The sequence below is a fragment of the Scaptodrosophila lebanonensis genome, unplaced genomic scaffold (assembly GCF_003285725.1).
Source record: "Scaptodrosophila lebanonensis strain 11010-0011.00,11010-0021.00 unplaced genomic scaffold, SlebRS2 tig00000001-arrow-pilon, whole genome shotgun sequence".
NCBI lineage: Eukaryota > Metazoa > Arthropoda > Insecta > Diptera > Drosophilidae > Scaptodrosophila > Scaptodrosophila lebanonensis.
Genome location: NW_022060529.1, coordinates 7,005,851 through 7,026,414, shown reverse-complemented (window position 1 = coordinate 7,026,414; position 20,564 = coordinate 7,005,851). Strand labels below are relative to the sequence as shown.

General features: G+C 39.1%; 3 protein-coding genes across 4 annotated transcripts; 1 reads left to right on the top strand and 2 right to left on the bottom strand.

Annotated features, from left to right (window-relative positions):
• The first annotated feature begins 7 nt into the window (after window positions 1-7).
• Window positions 8-19,477, top strand: LOC115620000 (slit homolog 3 protein). Its single transcript, XM_030513089.1, has 7 exons — window positions 8-113; window positions 15,978-16,407; window positions 16,890-17,371; window positions 17,432-18,143; window positions 18,206-18,352; window positions 18,414-18,499; window positions 18,564-19,477. The coding sequence occupies exons 1-7, from the start codon at window positions 97-99 to the stop codon at window positions 19,138-19,140; spliced, it is 2,451 nt and encodes an 816-aa protein (XP_030368949.1). The 5' UTR covers window positions 8-96; the 3' UTR covers window positions 19,141-19,477.
• LOC115620004 (lysozyme) lies at window positions 11,039-12,845 on the bottom strand. 2 transcript variants are annotated; one of them, XM_030513093.1, is made up of 4 exons: window positions 12,533-12,845; window positions 11,592-11,789; window positions 11,382-11,531; window positions 11,039-11,325 (listed from the first exon to the last, which is right to left on the bottom strand). In XM_030513093.1, the coding sequence occupies exons 2-4, from the start codon at window positions 11,743-11,745 to the stop codon at window positions 11,129-11,131; spliced, it is 501 nt and encodes a 166-aa protein (XP_030368953.1). In that variant the 5' UTR covers window positions 11,746-11,789; window positions 12,533-12,845; the 3' UTR covers window positions 11,039-11,128. The 2 variants fall into 2 exon arrangements, with proteins under 2 accessions (XP_030368953.1, XP_030368952.1); XM_030513092.1 differs by lacking the exon at window positions 12,533-12,845 and adding an exon at window positions 12,255-12,273.
• Window positions 13,487-14,541, bottom strand: LOC115620005 (lysozyme). Its single transcript, XM_030513094.1, has 4 exons — window positions 14,257-14,541; window positions 14,094-14,182; window positions 13,977-14,040; window positions 13,487-13,882 (listed from the first exon to the last, which is right to left on the bottom strand). The coding sequence occupies exons 1-4, from the start codon at window positions 14,411-14,413 to the stop codon at window positions 13,749-13,751; spliced, it is 444 nt and encodes a 147-aa protein (XP_030368954.1). The 5' UTR covers window positions 14,414-14,541; the 3' UTR covers window positions 13,487-13,748.
• Window positions 19,478-20,564: the final 1,087 nt, after the last annotated feature.

Sequence of the window (20,564 nt, the reverse complement as noted above, 5' to 3'; positions counted from 1 at the left end):
ATAAAGCTTCAGTCAGGAGAGACAAGCCAAATATTATAAATAAACACCACACACTCATCGACATCGGATCTGTGCTATTTTTTTCGCATCGTCAAAATGTGGCCCAAACTAAGGTGAGTGGGATTTTTAGCGCCGCTCAACTAATTTTATAGAAACACACAGTATAATTTATTTATGAGCACTTAATGGCCATTCGGGGGCTTAGGTTGGCATACATATGCGAAATGAGCGGCCATGAATAGCTGAGGAGACAATCTACAAACTCCCACCTGATATGCAGATCAATACGTTCAAGGCCCTTTTCTAAATTATAGATACAATAATTCTTACACTCGGGAAAAAATTAGACGAACAGTTCTAGCCAATTAGACTTGAATTTATCCCATTTTCTACTTGATTTTAGCTTGTTAACATTAAAATGTATGCAAACGTTAGTTAGAATTACCAAGTGAATTTTCAGGGGCGATGGTAATAAATATAAACAACGAACAATATTATTATATTATTTTATTAATGCTTTGTTAGGTAAAAATTATATATTTTTGAAAAACGAACCTTTATTATCTTAATAAAATTATTTATTAGATTAAAGTATTATGAGCTACTTTCGGTTCTTACTATATTGTTAAACTGATTGACTTGTGTGACTATTAAAAGCCCCTTTGTAGTATTGTATAGTATCCTCTTAATATCAACACATTACTTCACAAAGACATGTGGTATTTTGGCATTGAGTTATTAAAAGTGATTATAATTAATACTAATATTGTGATCAAATGAATAAAGGAAATTATTTTGTAAGCTGTTATTTAAAAATTAACTTCTTTATTGAGGAATTAAATTGCATCGTTATCTGAAGATTAATTGAGACTAAACATTTAGTTTAGTTGTATTTGTATTTAACTATAAGTCTAATTTAATTTATAAATACAACAGTATTTATAAAAAATAGTTATCTGAATTTATTTTGAAATAAGTCGCAATTGAAAGCAATTTTTTTTTCATTTTTATTAAATTTACTAGATTTACGAAATCAGAAATTAATAGTCTTCTTTGGAAAGTACGATAGGCAAAGTCTTTTCAGTTGCAGTGTGTTTCTCTGGACAAAAATTTAAGACACTGCTGGAATCATATTAAATTCTAACTACAATTTTATTAAAGTATTCCGTCTGTTTATGTAAGTTATTCATTTACAACTGTTTTCCTGTGACATGTGTTTTTTTTTATATACCCGTAATAGACTTGGGTATGGGAGTAAAAAATGTAAGATGTCCATTAAACGAGCAGGTCGGATGGGCATGAAAACCACTTCCGTTGCTGGTGTCATGTAATTGTGAGACCCCGCTGTCACTCGAAATTAAAATGCGTTTTCATTTGCCAGGAAAGAGGTACATTTTGACTTAATTTAACGGCAAAAACTGTGTTGAACCTACGCGTATTTTTATATATATTTGTTCATACACGCAATTAGCGCTTTTCGTTGCTTTCTATTTTTATTTCATTTCATTTATTTTCTTACTTAGTTGCTAGCATTTGTGTTTTCTACACGGGTGTGTGTGTGGCTCTGTGTGTGTGTGCCTAATTTTATTTACCTCATCATTTTCTCAGCATGCGTCTTGGTGCGTAGCTACAACAACAGCAATAACTACTATAACAATTAAAGTTTTATTTTATTCAGTTTTTGAATGGCTGGTCGACTCTTCGGCGTGACGCCTACACAGTTTTCTGGTCTAACCTTTTTTCGTTGGAGATTTCATGTTTTTGCGTTCATAATTAATGTTTATATAATTTTGTTTACTACATTACACGTGCTCATTAGCCGCTTGGCTGCTGCTAACATTTATTTAGTTTACCTTAGTAGTTTTTGGCAGAGCGTTCTATTGTTTGTCACAGAGAGTTTGTTGCCTGAGTCTTTTGTTTTCGCAATTGTGGGGTGGGCGTCATTTATTACTCGTTGTCGTCTTGTGCCCCCACCGAGCGCAAAGCTTGCATGAAAGTCTGCGAAAGCAGCACATTGTGGTCTATGTGTGCTACTTGTTGTAGCTGTTGTTGTTGTCGTTTTTGTTGCTCCATAACGAGTTGCCAATTTTGGTAATAAGACCGCACAAAACGACAAACGACAATACGCTGCCCACATGCGTTCAGAGTTTATGTCTGTATATTTGTTTGTAAGTCCGCATCAGCCCAGTCGACAGCCAATTGCTCAAGAAAGAAAACCCAAATGAATGGATGGCAATGAAATTACCATATTAACGCCAATCTAATGCACAGGAAAAAAATTCTTTCTTTCATTAAAGGTGGGCGAACCATAATGATTATGATTATGATTACATATAGATATATTATAATACTTATATGCATGCTAAGAAAAAAATTGATTTTTTTCGCACGCAGTGTCTAAATTTAATTAAAAAATTATATACAAATAACTATTAGTTCTAATGCTGTTTATTTATTGCATTTAATTCAAGGCATTAATAACATACTCTAACTAATAATGCGGATATGTTTATAATCATTATAGCTGCACTCAAAGGGTAAAAGGGTGCACCACTTAGTTTAGTGTGAATGAGTAGTATTTTCATTTAAAAAAATGCAGAGTAAAAGCCAAGTCCAAATCTTTGTACTCGGATACGAATTTCGAAATAAGCTGATTTAGATAGTTGATATTACGAACATTTCTCTCAGTGCTGCTCACACAGACAATCACTTAGCATACTCCTCCGCAGCATCCAATAAACGAACAACAATTTCTTGCCATACAAGTTGAGCGGCTGGCATTTGTGTGTGGGTTTTTGGGGCTTTTCACTTGGCCGACCGACCGCCAGCGCCGTTCGCTCTGCCAACTCTTTGGCTGTCAAGTGGGCAAAGGCAGCTTTAAATCGGCTGCTGGCGACGGTTGCCAATGACTGTCGGCTATTTGCGGGCGCGTTCATGCTGTGAGTGTGTCAGCATGTTTGTGTGTGTGTGTGTGGCATGTTAGCAGCCTGCTTAAATGACTAACGAGAATTTAAGTTTAGTCTTAATCGTAACTATTTTCTTTGGCTGGACTGCAACTCGACTCGACTCACAGACACATAAAACGCCCACAAAAACATCGTCGCATTTTAAATGACATTTAAGCAGACACACAGAGATGTATGTATGCATATAAATGTTGGTAAATCGAACAAACAAAAGTGGACAGTGGGCAGAGTATATTAAGTTGCTTTCATCTGAGTGCGTCTTTTCTTTCAAATTTTATTAATTTTGACAATCCACAATGGGGCATTTAACGGCGACTGTCTGCCGACTTTCCGTTTTCGAAATGTTGCAATTAACAGGCGCTTTGGGCATAGCAGCGCCCTTGTTGTTGCTTTTGCCTCTGCTGCGTGGGCAGTGAACTCACTGCACATACATACCTACATATGTATACCTGTATATATGCACGTGTGTGTGTATGCTTGTCACATTGTGTACGTACAAAACTTATTCATTCACAAGAAGAAAAAATTGCTTTTTCTTTAAATTTGTGGCAATATTGTCAAGCAACTGCAAATAAATTTAGAAACTAGTTTTTCTAGTATACTTGTGTGTACATACATATTTACGAGTGTGTGTGTGTGTATGTGTGTGCATAATAAACAAAAATTTAAACAGCTACAACAACACTAAGAGCGGCAATAACAAAAATTAGTTATGTGTCTGCGAGTGGGCTTACAAACGGAAATGTGTGGGTGTCGTCTTGAAATGTTGTTACTTGCCTTGTGTTGTTGTTGCTGTTGCTGTTGCTGAAACGCAAATTACATTTTAATTGAACAAACAGAGAGGAAAATGTCATCTCATGTTGTGTGCAAGTTTGTCAGCCAAGTCTTTTGTTTCCGCAGCTCAAGACTAAAAAGTGACCCGAAAGCATTCCCATAAATACCGTTTATACGCACTGATCTCATACATAAAATAATAACAAAAGCAAATAATAGGCCTAAAGGTGCGTATGTTGAACGAATACAACAAAACAACGATAGCAACAACAAGTGGACAACAACAATTTTTAATCCAATGCAGGTCTTAAGTAAACAAACCATTCGAAATGACTTTAAGCCGCGATTTGTGCAGCAGGTCTGGGTTTGAAGATTGAGCTCGTTTCCTTTGAACGTGCAAGAGGAAGAATCAAAACAAGAGGTCGTAAAAGCCACAACAACAACAGTAACAGCACGAAGAGCAGTGAATTGACGGAACAAGCTGAAAAGGTATCGGCAAGGTTACTGCCAGTCTGCATTTAATTTAAATGAAATTGGTTTTCGGTCTGGCATGTCTGGCTTGTCTGTCTTGTCTGGCTCTTCTCAACTGCTCCTTTTGCACTTGTATACCTTTATTTACACTCGTACCTACATCGTGTGTTCTTGCTCGCATTTTGGACATTTCATTGTGGATTTTATACGGCATTTGCATATGAATTCTCTAGAGCAGCAACAAGAACGACGGTTCAGTATCAACAACAACCAAAAGCAATTTGATGCTTAATTTATGTGCCTTTCAGGAGTCGCAGCCGCATGCGAAGCTCTTCAGCTCTGGGGCCGCTCTCGCCCATTCAAATTGCCTTGTGGGCATCACTGGGCCAGACAATAATTAAAAAACTTGAGCATTTGCCTAAGCAAAGAATACAACAATGTACGCAATTTCAATTTGAATGAATCGCCCACGTACTTTAAGCCTATGCTACAATTATTTCTCTGCCCATTTAAGTTCGTGTGCCAAGTCTTTTGTTTTCTCGCCTTCGGCAAACAGACACTTTGCACAACTTGAACTTGACGTTTCGCTTTAAGAGATTTTTATTATTGCTATTATTATAACTTTTATTTGTGCGCGCTTTCATGTTGCCACTCATGTTTTAATAAGCTTAACTTTTGACACATCTTTGACAGCTGGCTGGCGATTTTCGCTGCTGTTACTGCCATTTTGTACGGCATGTGGCTTATGCCTAATTCTATATACCAGTAGGCACATAATTGTTATTTTGACACTTGCCACCGGGCCCCAAGCACTGGCCTATGTAAATACAAACAGATATACGGGTATATCTGCAATATAAGTTTACTTATTGTTGAGTATTCGAATACATTTGCAGCGTGAGAAACATGTATTTGTTTAGTTGAGCCAAAGGACGACAACATCCGTTTCCGTATTAATCTGCAGCACACAATGCATACAATACAGGCTAAGGAGCCTATTTTTGCCCAGTCATTCACAGGAAAGGCTGGAATGAGTGGAAGGACTGAGTAAAACGCATGAATGAAGGAATAAAGAAATGAATGAATGAATGGATAGATGCATGACTGTGGCAAAGGGCCGACATGCCTCACAATTAAATCCATCACAGCTCTCAGTGTGTTTCCTGCTGCCTGGTTGTCTTCCTTTTCGTGCCACTTTTGCATGCTAAATACACGGCATTTATTTACCACATAATTGTTGCTGTTGCTGTTCCTGCTGCTGTGGCTACTTCAATTTCAAAACTAAACGCATTGCTGACAAAGGCCGTGCCACGAAAGCCACCGGACATCGGACAAGGCAAAGCACCAGCTGCTTCTGCGGCTGTGGTGGCGGCGGCTTCGAATTTAGCTTTGTTTGTTGCACGTCTGCACGAGTGGCAGTTGCATTTTGTGGCTGCAGAGCTGCCGTTTGCTGTTGCGTTTGCACACACACCTACCTGTGCCATATGCACGTAAAGTTTCACACTTGAAAAAATTCAAATAAACTGAAATATTTTTTTTTTTTTATTCGATCGAAAAAAATCATCCAGCTAATCCTGTAGCAGAAACTCCTTCCCACATACACAAATTATGACATTTTCTACCAACGTTTTGTTAATTAATACTTTTTCGACTACATAATGTTTACGTGTGAAACACTATCTATATTTTAAAGATTTTTAAATAAAGTTCATTACAAATTAACTGAGATTACTTTTTGAAATATAAGGTACTGTACTTTGTCAAGATTAATAAATGAACAAAATAGTAGTTACCTAAGATATTTGACTAACATTCGATTTAAAAACAAGTGATTTCTGCTTTAAGACATAAGATAGTGAAAGCTTGTACTAAAATGTGGAGCTATAATTTTCTGCCAGTGTGCTCGATTCATGCGAATCACAACAAACAGCAAGTGGCACGTTTGCATGACATTTTGACCTTTGGCAGCGACTTCGTCTATTTTCATGCTAGGCACAAATTTCATTTGCCACGCTGAGCCGCATACACACGCACACACACACACATGTGTGGGCTCATGCAGTAATGGCGATTTCGCTGCGCTTTCGAATATATTTCACATTCGCGCAACAGATTTCGCCACTGAGCTCTCAGCTCAGCTCTTGGCCAACGACAGACGCAGCAGGCGCGCAAAAAATTTGTTATTGCATTTTTCCAAAAGCAAAAAGCGAAAATAACAACAAAAAATGACCAACTCACCCTTTGGCCTTTGCAGTTTATGTGAGGCGGCAACAAAGTATTGCTGTCATTACGGGCTTTTTGGCAACACTCTGTTCAAACTTGTCCGAATGGGCAGCAAACAGTGTTTTCAGTTGCATTTGTCAAACAAAAACGGAACAATAAGCGTGGAAGTTGTTGCTAAAATTAGCCTGCAATCTTGCAAAAAATTAAAAACTACAAGTATCTTGGAGTTAGTTTGGGAGAATTATTCGACTACTCGAATGTTTTGCAATCTTGCTGGCTTGTTAATTTAAGATTTCTATTTTATTTGCCAAAGAAGGCAAGCGAACAAAAACGCGTTTTTAATTGTTCAATGGCTTATCTTGCATGTTTGTGGCCATTTTGGGACAGCAAAAATTTCAACAAAAAATATTTGGGGTGTGTGTGTGTGTGTGTGTGTGCGCACATGTGTATGTGGTTGGTTAACTTAGCATTTAATTATGGGAAAATATAGTAAGATCTGAGCTTGGCGTACATGCAGTATACGTATTGTATATTTGACTTTTTATAATAAACTGCAGTCAAGCGCTATGAGGTAATTCTAAAAAATGATTTTGCATTTTCGCAAGCGATATCATGCCTTAATTAAACTGCTCAAAGAGGGGGATAAAATATATATTAACGTTGAACATATATGCCAAAACAATGCAACAACATTTAATAAACACAAGCAGAACAGTACGTTTTATAATAAATGAATAAATTTCTCATTTATCTGGCTTACGATTTGCATACATAGCTACCAGTTTTGTTTCGATATATTGTTTAAGTCTTAAAATAAAAGAATGACAAGTTCTTAACTTTTTAATGTGAATCTCTTACCGCTCCCGATTAAGATCAGGTGGCAGTTCTAGCCTTGAAGTTGTGGCCAATATGCTGCCTGATGATCATTAAGCATCCCAAGCTCGGCAAATTTCCAAAAATAAATTTAAACTAATGATAAGTTTAAGACAACATGAAAGAAGCGGCCGTCTTTCAGCCTCCAGTGGTGTGTGGCCATAAAGTGAGTTTATGCGGAACTAGAAACTCATGAACGCGTATTTAAGCTCAACAGACCATATACTTACAAATCGCGTAAAAAGTAATATTTATGTAGACTCAACTGGGCCGACTTTGTCATTATTATGCGAAAAAGACTTCGCTTTTCTAGCAATCGGAATTCATGAACTCTGACGGCATGGACTAGATGCTATTTATCGTTTCAGACCACACTCCCAGTTGCCATTCAACGTCGGCATCATTATCATGTACTTGTATATCTATATCTGCGCTCAGCATCATCAGCAACAACAACAACAATAAAATGCTGCAATGCCGTTAACAGCAGACTCCACCAACAACGCAAACTTTATTTCCGCTGACGTGCCTTAATTTTAGCCAGTTGCGTTTTGGCCACAGTTCCCCCTCTCTCTCTCTCTCTCCCTCTCGCTCACGAAGTCCCCCTCCTCTGACCGCCTTGATGGCGCTTTGGCTGCGCCTACACAGCGACATTTTTTTGCATTTCGTGTGTGGGAGACGCGCGTTGCTCGTTGACACTCCACGAAAGAATGCTGAACTGGCGTCGTCGTCGTCATCATCATCACCATCATTATCGTCATCATTATCATCTTTGTCTACGGTGCGGCGGCGCAGCCTTTGTCTTGGGCGCTCTCTTGCCTGAATTATGTTGTGGGTCGATTAGCGAGTGTGCGCTAAGCGCTTTGCTAAACAGCTTTAAGCCTCGGAGATGATGTGTAGGCTTCTTGCCTTGGCGGGATAATAGTTTTGCTCTTGATTAGCACATTCTGCTTGCTGAGTCAGCAGGATAGGCTTCATTCCAATTACATACGAGCACATACATACATACATTAGTGGAGGCGTGCATTCATTTCAATTACATGCACTCGAATGCTTAATTTTCGACTTCAAGGGCAACTTTATAAGTACTTTGTAATCCCTAAATGCTCGAACATAACGCATAAATGCAATTTTTTGGAACTGTGACGGGACTGTTTAAATAAAAGTGAAAGTGAAACATACATTGATGTACTAAAAAGTGTAAATTTATATGCAAGTTTTCCGATTGTTAGTTTGAAACATTCCATTTTTTTTTACAGAATCCAATATGTTGTTGGTGACGTTTGGAATCCAAAAGCTAATGCGAAACTGTAGAGTAGAAGCACTCTATTTATGACTATGCTTAGCAAATAAAAACATTGCTCACGGGAGCTTTTGTTGAGATTTATGTAGGAAAACAAGATTTGTAGCGATGGGTGCATTCATTGATTTATTCACTATGACTTAACGCAGTAATAAATTAATATTAGGATCATAAAAACAAAGTTTTCCATTTATCGGCACACACCAATAAATACGTTATGTAGACATGCGTAAACTGGTTAATGAATTATAACGAAGCCAAAAATAATAATAATAATAATTTAAACTAAATCTTGAAAATATGAACAAAAATATTGAATGGTGAATCGTATTGCCCTCAAGCCTTTCTTCAAAACTAATCCCAGACAATATCTTTGGGCCAGACTGTTCTTTTGCTTCGATAATTGTCACTTTATTTTGGGAAAAGTTGGGGGATCATGGACGAAGTGTAAGACAAAACGGCAGCGGAAATTAAACGCACTCAAACGTTTCCAGCATTAAGTTTTATTCGATGTCTGCTTGTGTGTGGAACCAAATAGCGTGACAAAAGGTAAAGAAGCGCTTGGGTTGCATTTAAATTTTGTGAGTGGCAGCATGTAGCGTCGTCGTTGGTCGCCACTGTGGGGCATGGACATGAAGATGGACGCCAACGTTGCGCCGATTGTTGCTGCCTACAGGCCTACATGCTTCTTTATATTTTGTTTTTTGTTTTGAGGATGTTGTGGACAATAGACAGCAACACCTGTATTGAAGGTAACAACTGTAATTGTTGTTGTTGTTGTTGTATAGTCACTGATTTATTTTGACCACGTACATATGAAAAACGCATTCTAATGGAACACAACACCAGGCCAAGTTCTACGTTTACCTTTGTCTGGGCTTAGTGCGCATTGTAATTTGTAGTTATACATCGGTAGTTACGCTCTGATTTTTGAGTTTTGTTGTTTAAGTTGCATTTGTTGTTGTTGCTTTTATTGTTATTGCTATTATCTGCACGCTTCCGTGCCTTGCGGTGCGCCAGTTTCCACATGCAGAACACACAGAAAGTGTTCATTGTTTTGTTTTACCTTTTCGTTGCACACAGAAAAACGGAAATGCTGCTGTTTTAGCTGGAACGGAAATGCAAATGATATTGTGCGGGAACTGTATGAGGTTTTGCATTACCCATACCACAGAGTCAACGCCAGAGCCAAATGCAGCCTGTTGTGATGAGCTGGAGCTGGCGCTGGTCAGTTCAGTTCGCCAACTCGTTAGCGAAGTTTGCGAAGTGAGACTCGCCCATGGACTTGTCAAGCAAACTTGCCAAGCAAACTTGCCAATGAGGTCCCAATCTTTCCTATAGCCCAGTATATTAATTTCAGTCAAAAGATAAATCCAGTCACATTTTCAACGCCCTTGCAAATAAAACTCGAGCTGCTTGGGCGTATAGGAAATGCAGTCTGTAAACTAGAGCTGTGCGGCTTAGTTCACTTCACTGACTTACCACGACGAAATATACTTGTATTGAGCTAGTTCGTCCTCTAAGCCCATTTGACTAAGCAGTCTAAATATATGACTACTTATCCATATATGTGTGTTAAAAAATGAACAGATCTGAAAAGAACAGGACCTGTTTCCAAATTTCAATTTAGGAAATGAAATAAAAAACTCATATATACACGACACAGTTAATCACAGCCCTATTGCAGACAAAACGCCCACTTGATTGGCTATTAGTGATGGCTGCCAGTCGCCCAACCTCTGTCGCGGTGGTCGGGTGTGGGCGCATGTTGCGTCTGTGGGGCGCAAGACATGGGATAAAAAGTGCAGATAAAAAACAAGAGAGAACGCTACAGTCGAGCAAGCCCGACAGTCTAATACCCTGTACCCAGGTAAACTTCCGTCACTGAGTTATATGCGCCCATAGCAGCAGCAAAAAGAGGAAGAAGAAGAGCGAACTTGTTGCTGCAGTTTGGGGGGGGTTGTACTGGTGAGAATTTGTTTTGCAAATAACTTTTCTTAGAATTGACCGAATTTGATAAAATTTTAAACAACAGTAGATAATTGTATAAAAATTATGTGTGCAAAGTTTGGTTTAGGTAGCTTTTGAAATGTGGACACTATTGACGAAATTCTGTAGCGGGGGAAGGGGGGGAAAATTAAAAAAAAAAAAATAAACTCGTCCTTACTCGGACCTAGGAGAATCTGGATGCCAACTTTGGTTATTCTAGCTTTTATAGTTTCCGAGATCCTTGCGTTCATCCAGACGGATGGACAGACGGACAGACGGACGGACATGTCTAGATCGATTTCTCTCGTCAAGCTGATCAAGAATATATATACTTTATGGGGTCGGAGATGCTTCCTTCTGTATGTTACATACTTTGCACAAACCTAATATACCCTTTTTACCCTACGGGTACAGGGTATAAAAATATAAAAGAACGGCGAATGTTTAGACACAATATATACTCATACAAAATAAAAAACAATTTCATTCGGTTCTTCTGCGAGAGGTAAGTTTTGCCCTTGGCCTTTTGTCAGCCAAAGAAATTGTTAAAGTTTCTAGGCGAGCGTATGGGAGAGAGGCTCCTGAGATTACAAACTACTCGCAAGTTGGGTAAGTTACGCTGGTCGCGACAGTAGCGGTCCCAACCACTCCAGTACTTGAATCCCTCGCGTTCCTGTATCATTCGGGCACAGGCAATATCATCGGCAATATCATCGTTGGAGAAAGCTGTGCGATTAGAAATATTAATAGTGCTTTTGAAAATGCGGAAAATTCTAGGGTACCTTCACATTTTTGATTACATAATCCGCCTTTACGGGTCTCTGAGCAATAGTCCCGACTGCCTATTTGAAAAAGTCCATAATTTGTGCTTCTACTTCTATAAGTTATTGCACTCGTATTTAGATTACTTTCGTGCTCCACCAGACAAATCCCTATTTAAAATATTTAATGAAGTTAGCTCAAAATACCTTTTCAAATTTGTGAATACTTACAGTTTGACAGAAATGTTTTGTCGAAGTTATACTTCTCCACAAGTTCTCTTGTCAGTTCACAGCGCTGAAATTTCTTGGGCTCCCCTTGTTGTATTATAAGGAGCAGTAGAAGGAGCACAAATCCCAGAAAATAGTTTTTGCGTCTTAGCGGCATGATTGACTTCCCAACACTATTTGAAATGCACGCTAAAATAAAAGCTTTTAAATAAACGCATATTAACGATACTATATAATATACATCTGTACATATAGATTAAATTTATGGATTCCGGGAATTTCCAGCTGATAGGTTCGGCTTAATCGCTAGCTGCCCGATTACCAGTGCAGCATTATCAGCATCTTTCGAAATTGTTTGATTAAATTAAATCAGACTTGATTTCGAGAGGCTATTGAATTTCCTCTCAACTGTCAGAAGATTTGTTTTGAAGATATACGAATTTTTAAGGCTGTTTTATTTTGTTATTTTTAATAGCGACGTTTTGTTGAACTAGTTTTCGAATTGCTATTATTTAACTATTTAATGTATTATTGTAAAATGACTGCCCATAATATTGCCTCGACCATATAAAGCCCATTTTTAATAAATGCTACAATGATAGCTGGTCACTTCATAAGCCTTTGAGAAGTGTTCCTTACAATTAATATCTTTTAATAAGTATTTACCCATAATTGTAGCTGTTTTTCAAATTAAAATTTCGTAATCAGCGATTCGTGATTGCTATTCTAATACATTCCACAAACTTTGCAGTGTTTAGTCTCAGCCATGCATATAAGTCCATTCAATAGGAAGAGCAAACAAAAAACCCAAACGGATCTCCCAATACGAGTAACTTCTATTTCAATTAGGAGTGTGCGCACGTACACGTATCACTTTTAACAAAACACGCTCGCAGCGACTTCATGCTGTACAGAATATTTCAAAAATATCGAAAAGAGCCTACCTTTTTGCTAGGTTCAGAATTTCAGCTGCACAGACACATACGAGTATAGTACAACATCGCATTTACTTGATTACAAAAACAAAAAAGAACAATAATTACTTTTGTTAATTATCGCAAACAATGTTTTGCTTTCAAAAGCAAAACTAGTTTATATCTTCTTGTTCACTTGTTTTTTTTTTATTTTTTATTTGTATGTAAGCTTTTCTGCGTTTTGTTTTGTTTTGATAGCGCGCTTTATTCCCATGCCCCGCACTCCATAGACAGCAGCTAAAGCGACGATGAGGCTCCTCATGTACGCCACTGTTGACCTGAGCTCAAGTACTGAAAATTCAAATATTTAAATATACATACTTATATACAAGTAGTATCTGTGTATGCGAAACAATTGTGCGCTCCAGACGCTGTTCTACAGCCAATTCATGGAAAAACTCTCACTGCTCTGCTGCTCCCACAGCTGCATATATACATACATTCAGGTGTACTCATATGTATATGTTCCCGTTCTGATTTGAGCGAGCACCCGCAGAGACAGAAGCAACTAGAGACACACAAGGTAAGAGCTTAAAAACAAAATGTGACGCTCTTCAAACGGTTTTTGCTCTGTTGTTGATATGGCTGATTTAGTGATAAGATGATTATTTTGAGCCAAAAGTCAACAGTTGTGATTATACTTGAGATTGCACGGTGCAAAAAATATTAAGTAATAAACTAAAGCGCAATTCACTTTCTAAACGGAAGTGCTATGTATTTGGATAGCATAAAACTTAGTCCGTTGCTCATAAATGCCAATACAAATTAATTAGACTGTTAATCTTATTAATGTCTGATGGAAAAACTGGGAGCTGACTTTAAAGTCAGATTGTAAGCCATGTCCAGGAAACTTTTAATTGAAAATTAATTGTTTACAATAAAATAATAATAATAAATACATTCATGTAAAATAGGTAGCTAGTAGATAATTTTAATTTTGAACATAAAAGCCAATGGACGAGTCTTACAAAATATGTATGTTGTTATGAGTTATACAGTATGTTTTTACATCTAAAACTAAATCAAAGCAGCTTAACTAAAACAGAACAACAACAAGTTGTCTTATCTCTTCCCATTCTATTGTTTTCAACATGGCAACTAATATCGAAATATTATTTGGATTTGCTGCCAAGCCATCATACGAAAAACAGGTTCTCCCATCGTATGTCCTCGAATGTTGTTTGGTCTAACAACGCGAGACATCGGGGAGCGTACGCCCACGACATTTGCTCATCCAACCGGGCCAAGCCTGGAAACCATGACGATTGAAGATCTGCATGGCACAGCGCGAGTCGTCGGAGATTTCATCGTTCAGAAAATCTGCATTTGCAATGTCATGTTAAGCAACTAAACTTGAAGCTCTGCCCACATACACGTATGTACAAGTATATGGAGAGCTCAATGGGGTACCTACCTTCACACTTGATGTTGCATATGCCACCGCGACGGCCCTTGCGACACCAGTTTTTGCTGTTGATCTGTTGATTGGCTGTGCATTGAGTAAGTCAGGAGAATGATTATTCTAACCCACCTGAAAGAGGCCGTAACTGACGCTTTGATTTGGCAGCTGCATGGATTTCGATGTGCTGCGTCCACTCTCCGATTCCACCAGACAAACCCCTGTGGGTTGTGCCACAAAATCGGAAAAATATATACATTTATGTACATCTACATATATGTGACATTTTACTTACAATTCGATAGATAGCTGCGTGGAAAGTCGTGACGCAACAATTCCTTGGCCAGTTGACAGCGCGTAAGCAACTTGGCCTGAGTCTGCGACATGAGTAAGGTATTGAGCACTAGAATAATGGCGCAGCACTTTGTTATTTTCCTCAACTGCTCGGCCATTTTTCCACTATTTAGTGTTTGATGCTCTTTCTTAGTACACTAACAAAAGTATTTGCTACACTACACACTCTGGGCACATCTAAGGCTGACTGGCGGGACCACTTTAATCCTGTTGCGCAAAAGAGGCGAGCAGAAGCGCTTCCAGCAACAGCCGAACTAATAACTAAGTTCTATGCTGCACAATTTCAACGTGTCTGGCTGCGTATTGCCCGAATTCTGGGTTTTTAAAGCCTCGGCGCGTTTGGAAAATTGACAACGTACGCAATTTTATTTTCTGCTCGCACAATAGACACGGACAAGACATAAGTAAACAATGCAATAAGATCACGTCACACAAATATTCCTACACCCATTCATCACTAAATTAACATAGTGGGGCAACGTCATATATAAAAACAATAATGCCTCTCCCCACACTGGACCTCTTCATGTATGGGGGGTCCATAAAGTCTCAGTTTTATGGAAAAATAAAACAAGTCATGAGACACTTTCATTTTCAAAATTTATGGGCTTCTCTCACTATGTGCTTAAAGGAAATGCAGTACTTAAATCAATTTGCGTCTGGCTGGGTAGTTAGGTGAAATGAAAGCGAAAGTAGACATCGTCTGCCATCTCCCTGCATTCAAAACGCATGGCAATGACTTAGCTACAGTCTATATTGCTTTACCCCTACCTTATCATTGGATAAAAATGCCTACACTTGCTCATATAAGTTTTGGTATATCGTTTTAAAAAAGGAGCATAAAGGAGCAGTTAACAAATGAAAAATAATAAAAAATGTTGAGATAATACCATTAATAATTAGTATTCGAATAATTAGGGTAAGTAAGATTTAAAAATTTTTCTGATCAGGTTTTTAGATAATCTCTGTTTGGGAATTACAAGTGAATTAATGTCATGTTCAGGCTCTTGCGTTCAATTCAATTATGTTGCTCGATTAGTAAAAGTTATTTTTAAAAATTGTTTAAGTGTCTACTATTGGGAATAATTTGTATTCAGATTGCAGGAATAATTATTCTCTTCAGGATATGAGTTTGTAACATACGGCCCGCCTTGGTAATGCTAAAATACTTTTAGATGATAGAAGTCTTGAAGCCGAGGCTTGTCAAATTACTGCTCTCAGCTAGTGTTGGATTGTCTGCCTAGCTCGGTGAAGATCGCACGTCGGCCAGTTAGGCAGTTCTCGTAAAGACACAAACGTATATATGTACATACATATAAGTAAATCAATCTCACACGCATTTGATTAGGTTAAGCGTTAAATTGGCAAATTGTCTAGCACATGTCAGTAGCACAATTCAGCACCCTGGACGACTAGAAGCGCACTCACATATGTACATACTTGTATGTATCTATGCATCTGTATCTGGAAATGTATATTTAAATGCAAGCTCGACTGTCGCTTAGTATGTATGTCAAAGTGTCAATGTAGCTTGACCTAAAAAGATGTCTCAGTTATTTATTTATTTACTGAAAATGCAAATGCAACACTGCAATCTATGTATGCCTAAGTCAGAAAATAAAAATTCCATGCATTAAATATACATAAATTTTTCCATTACAGCGGCTTGCTATGCCCCCATCTGATTCTTCTCTTTTCGGTGGCGACGTGTAATGAACTAAAGGATGTTCTGGTGGATAGCACCACTGCAGCCACATCCACACCCTCTGCGCCCACCCCCACGCTTTCTATGCGCAGCACTCTTAGTGCCGCCTATGTAGTATCTGCTGCCGCAGTGCCGGCTTACAGGCCTACTAGTAATGCAAATCCGGCTCCAGGGAGCGGTGGCAATAAGTCTAAAGCCACAATGAAGTACTATAACAAGAGTTCCCCCAAAAAACGAAAAGCTGAAGAAGTATCCTCGCTACCATTGCCTATCGATGACGAGCTTCTCGAGTGGAAGTGTCCGAATATCACAGGCGCAAGGAGTCTGGAGTGCGGATGTGATTTGCCCCACACTCTTCGATGCAACGGCGATCTACATGGCCTGGAGGTAAGAAGCTCTTCATTTAAAACAAAGCTCGTAATATACTATATCACCATATAAAAAAGCAGAAATCAGAGTTATAGTTTCTGAACTGATTTCATAATTCAAGAAATTAAGAGCAGTAGTTGCAGCGAACATTTGGGCTACCTGGAGCACATAAGAAGTGCAATATGGTTCACAGTTCTTGATGATTAAAGTGGTTGCATTTTTAAAAGTAAGATAGTTTAAAAGAGCCAGCATTTAGATTGCCATTTTTTTAAAAAACAGATACATCTGGGAATGTAACTTGATTCCCTTCTACAGATATATACATAATTCGGAAACTGCATAGGAAGTATTAAAAGACTTATAGTTGTGAATACAAGCAGTGTCGAATATATATATAATATAGTCCTGCAATGTTTGTAGTTGCTAGTTGGACGTACTGTACTTTAAGTAGGCAATACCCAAACATACATAGGTATATTGAACACTTGTGCCATTTATAGGTGCTTGCTGACAGTCTGCGAACATCTCCATACTCCATTTCTCTGCTCGACTGCTCGTTGCGGAACGTCACCTTTCTGAGTGATGCCAAGATATTCGATGGAATTTCGCTACATGGCTTGGTCATCTCATCGGGGGAGATTAAACGAGTGCACAAGTCTGCCTTTCTGGGGATCAAGGGACCTTTGCAAGCCTTGGGACTGCCCGGAAATGCACTGCTTAGTGTGCCTTGGAACTCATTGTCAACGCTCACGTCGTTGGAGCGTTTGGACTTGTCGAATAACAAGATAAAAGCATTGGGCCCAGCCGATTTTATGGGTCTGAGTAATTTGGTTTATTTGGAGCTCAGTAACAATCAGATCTCAAGCATATCGCAGCGCACGTTCGCAAATTTGCGCAAGCTGGAGGTCCTTAAGTTGGGAGGCAATCGGCTGGGCGACTATGCGCAAAGCTTGAAAGCTCTGAGTCAGTGTCTTAGTTTAAGGTGAGTAAGGCCGATAAGTTCAGTTTAGCAGAATGACCATATGTTTTTATTTGTTCACAGACAACTTGATTTGACGGCCAATAATTTGAATGGCCCGCTTAGCGCCCAAACACTGCCTGGACTGCGCACCCTAGAGTCTTTAAACCTCAATCGTAATATGATTAAAAGCATTCAAAACAAAGCGTTGCAAAACTTCTCACGTCTGGCCAGTCTTTCGTTGCGTCACAATCAGATTGATGTACTCCAGGATCATGCCTTTTACGGTCTGGCCGCATTGGATATTCTGGATCTGAGTTACAATGGTATTGTGGCGATATCGAGTGCCTCCCTGCAGCACCTGACACGCCTTACAACCCTTGACTTGACGCACAATTTCTTGCGCGCCCTCACCTCCGATCTCATTGTGCCGCTCCCATCCCTTCGTGAGCTGCGGCTTGCCGGCAATGACATCTCCATAGTTGCTCATAATGCTTTGGATGGCGCACACGAGCTTAAGAACCTGTCAATGCAGGAGAATCCATTGTCCTGCGATTGCAGTATTCGACCCTTTGCTAAATGGCTACAAGTATCCAAGTTGAATTCGCAGGACCTAATGGGTGCAACCTGTGCGACGCCACCGCGCCTTGAGGGCGCTCCACTACTACAGGTGCCCACGGAATCGCTAAGCTGCGATATGGACAATGTGGAGAAGGATAATGCTAATATATTGGAACACTTGGAGACTCTGGCCAAGCCGAACGAAACGTCGCACTTCAAAGATCTATCCGAAGAGGTAAGTCTGTGTAATGGTATCAACCGAACATGACTGATTATTTTGCTTAACATTTCTCGTAGATAATACTCCATGAGCTCCACTATTCAGCGGATTATGGCCTTATACTGACCTGGATACTGAATCTCAGCAAAAAGGATTACATGTGCGATGCCATATTCGTCTACAAGGAGGAGAACATCAATGAAATACTCATTGATAATTCACCGGTAATGATTAGTTTATCCATTATTAAAATCCAAGTCTTACTTTTTGTCGTTTAACCCACAGATTCACTGCGAAAGCAAGATGGTTAATGGCCAAAACACAGTGAGCGTAATCGTGCCCGACAGCTCGTCCCTGGTTATAGGCGAAAGGTAATAAAAAGAGGTTTTCTTTCCATACTACATTTTCGCTAATAAATAATTCCTTTTCGCAAAGTTATCGATTCTGTCTGGTCATGGTACAGGAGAAGAATCCAAAGTCCGACTTGAACATTGGCTGCTCAAACATAACCAGACTGCAGCTGAGCAGTCCGGACTCAGTGCCGGAAGTACGTCAGTATCAGAGACGGCCTTACTATACGCCCACACATGATCTCGATGGGGATCCTGTGGGCACCAACATGTTGGGTGAGGACTACCAACTGAATAAACGCCAATTCAACAGCATCGTGGGTAGTCAACAATCGCAGTCACATCCGGCATCTATGCTGCATAACTACGGTTTTATTGATTCGCTCAACAAGAGTTTTCTGCCCGGACTCGGCTTGGGAATCTTAGTCACTTCCGTTGTGGTGTTGATTTGGGGAGCCACACGCATTCGGCAGAACGTCAACAGCAGTGTCGCCAGCGTCAGCAGCAGCAACAGTGGCAGCATGCACAATAACAACAACAATAGTCGGCCAGTCACTCCTACAGCTACGACCTGCTATGCCGCCTCTGATCATATAGCGCGTCTGGCGGACGCAGAGAACGGAACACGATATCTCAAGCTGCAGGCAACGACGAGCTTGTGAAAGTCCTGCAAGTCCTAAGCCAAGTCAAGTTATCTGAACAAACCAAGCAACACTTGTGATAGTACAAGAATTTGTACCGCTTTCTAATTAAGTTCTAATGAATATGTATCCAACTATAGAGCTAAGTCTTTAAGCTAATCCAAAAGAATTTCCCTCACATTATTCGATTGTCAAGTCAAATATAGCGCCCGATTCCCTAAAACTCGTTGCACACAATGGAATTAAAAACAAAATTGTGCCATAAAATGTCAGAGAATCCAAAAAATTCATCAACAATATTTCGAATGTAAAATTGTAAGGATATAGCGATTGCTAAGGAATGTGTTTCCATTTTGAAGAGGGCCTATATTGTCGTTAATTATTATCGAAACAGATCAATGATGTACGATGGACACAGCAATTGTGAACGTTACTTGGCCCTTGCCTTGACCTTTCACTTCTCTTAACATTAGGTTTTAGGAATAAATGCTTTAAGTCATGAAATTAGCTTAAGACTTTAATAAATTATTAACCAATTCCGTAGCACAAAAGTATCACTATAAGGCAAACAAAATAAAAAGGCATATAAAAGAAACAGTTGTTTATTCTTTTAAAAATTAGGGTAGCCCCTAAAGGGTTAAGTTTAAGCGAATCCATGTGCCCTCCACTGATGTGCAGCGGAATATTAACTGGTGCTGGGCCCGTAATGATAAGTGGACACTTATGGGCGCTAACCTTCTGTAAGTGACGTCACAAAGTTGCTGACATCCATTAGAATGGCTTTTACGTCCACACTCGCACAGGTAATTCACGCAAGTTGCGTTGACTTACTGCCAAATTAGTCAATTATACGAGAAATGAGCTCATAAGCCCACAAAGGATTCCCGCACCCACACACACACAACTACCCCTATGACATTAAATTAGCGTAACAGGCACGTTAGCACCAACACTCATGTCTTCAAGCCCCTAAGATGTTTATATGAAATTCTATTTCAATAAAAAAACGTATTGACTTGCATTTAATTTTTAATGCTGAACTAAACTACGCAGCCCATCATGAAATCAAAGTAACAGCCAGCACATTATTGGACGTACGTACTCCCCTTAGTTACGTCCAGTGCCCACTGCCCGCGGACTATGTTCTGTTGTGGTCATCGATGATATGTGGCCATAGCCATAGCAGCAGCGACAACAACTGCGATGTCCTCGCATTTAACAAACGCCAACGCGCACAGGGTTGAGTATGCACTTAGAGAAAAGGGCCATTAATAGATGGTATTTGTAAACTTTTATTAAAAATCATGGAATTATAGTGTCATTTTTTAACGAGCTGAACTTTATTTACAAATACTACGATTTAGATTTAGATTTCGCTTAAGATTTAGTTATGGGAATTATTGATACCCATATACAAATTGTAATCTTGAATTTAAATATACACA

Excerpts from the sequence above, each read along its gene's own strand:
- LOC115620000 (XM_030513089.1), top strand. Across the intron at positions 16,408-16,889 it reads GCGATCTACATGGCCTGGAG|GTGCTTGCTGACAGTCTGCG; the intron begins GTAAGAAGCTCT and ends TGCCATTTATAG. Across the intron at positions 18,500-18,563 it reads TCCCTGGTTATAGGCGAAAG|TTATCGATTCTGTCTGGTCA; the intron begins GTAATAAAAAGA and ends CTTTTCGCAAAG.
- LOC115620004 (XM_030513092.1), bottom strand. Across the intron at positions 11,532-11,591 it reads CAAAACATTTCTGTCAAACT|GGATTTGTCTGGTGGAGCAC; the intron begins GTAAGTATTCAC and ends TATTTTAAATAG. Across the intron at positions 11,326-11,381 it reads ATGTAATCAAAAATGTGAAG|CTTTCTCCAACGATGATATT; the intron begins GTACCCTAGAAT and ends CTAATCGCACAG.
- LOC115620005 (XM_030513094.1), bottom strand. The coding sequence starts at position 14,413 with ATGGCCGAGCAGTTGAGGAAAATAACAAAGTGCTGCGCCATTATTCTA. Across the intron at positions 14,183-14,256 it reads ACGCAGCTATCTATCGAATT|GGGTTTGTCTGGTGGAATCG; the intron begins GTAAGTAAAATG and ends CACAACCCACAG. Across the intron at positions 13,883-13,976 it reads ATGCAACATCAAGTGTGAAG|ATTTTCTGAACGATGAAATC; the intron begins GTAGGTACCCCA and ends TTGCAAATGCAG.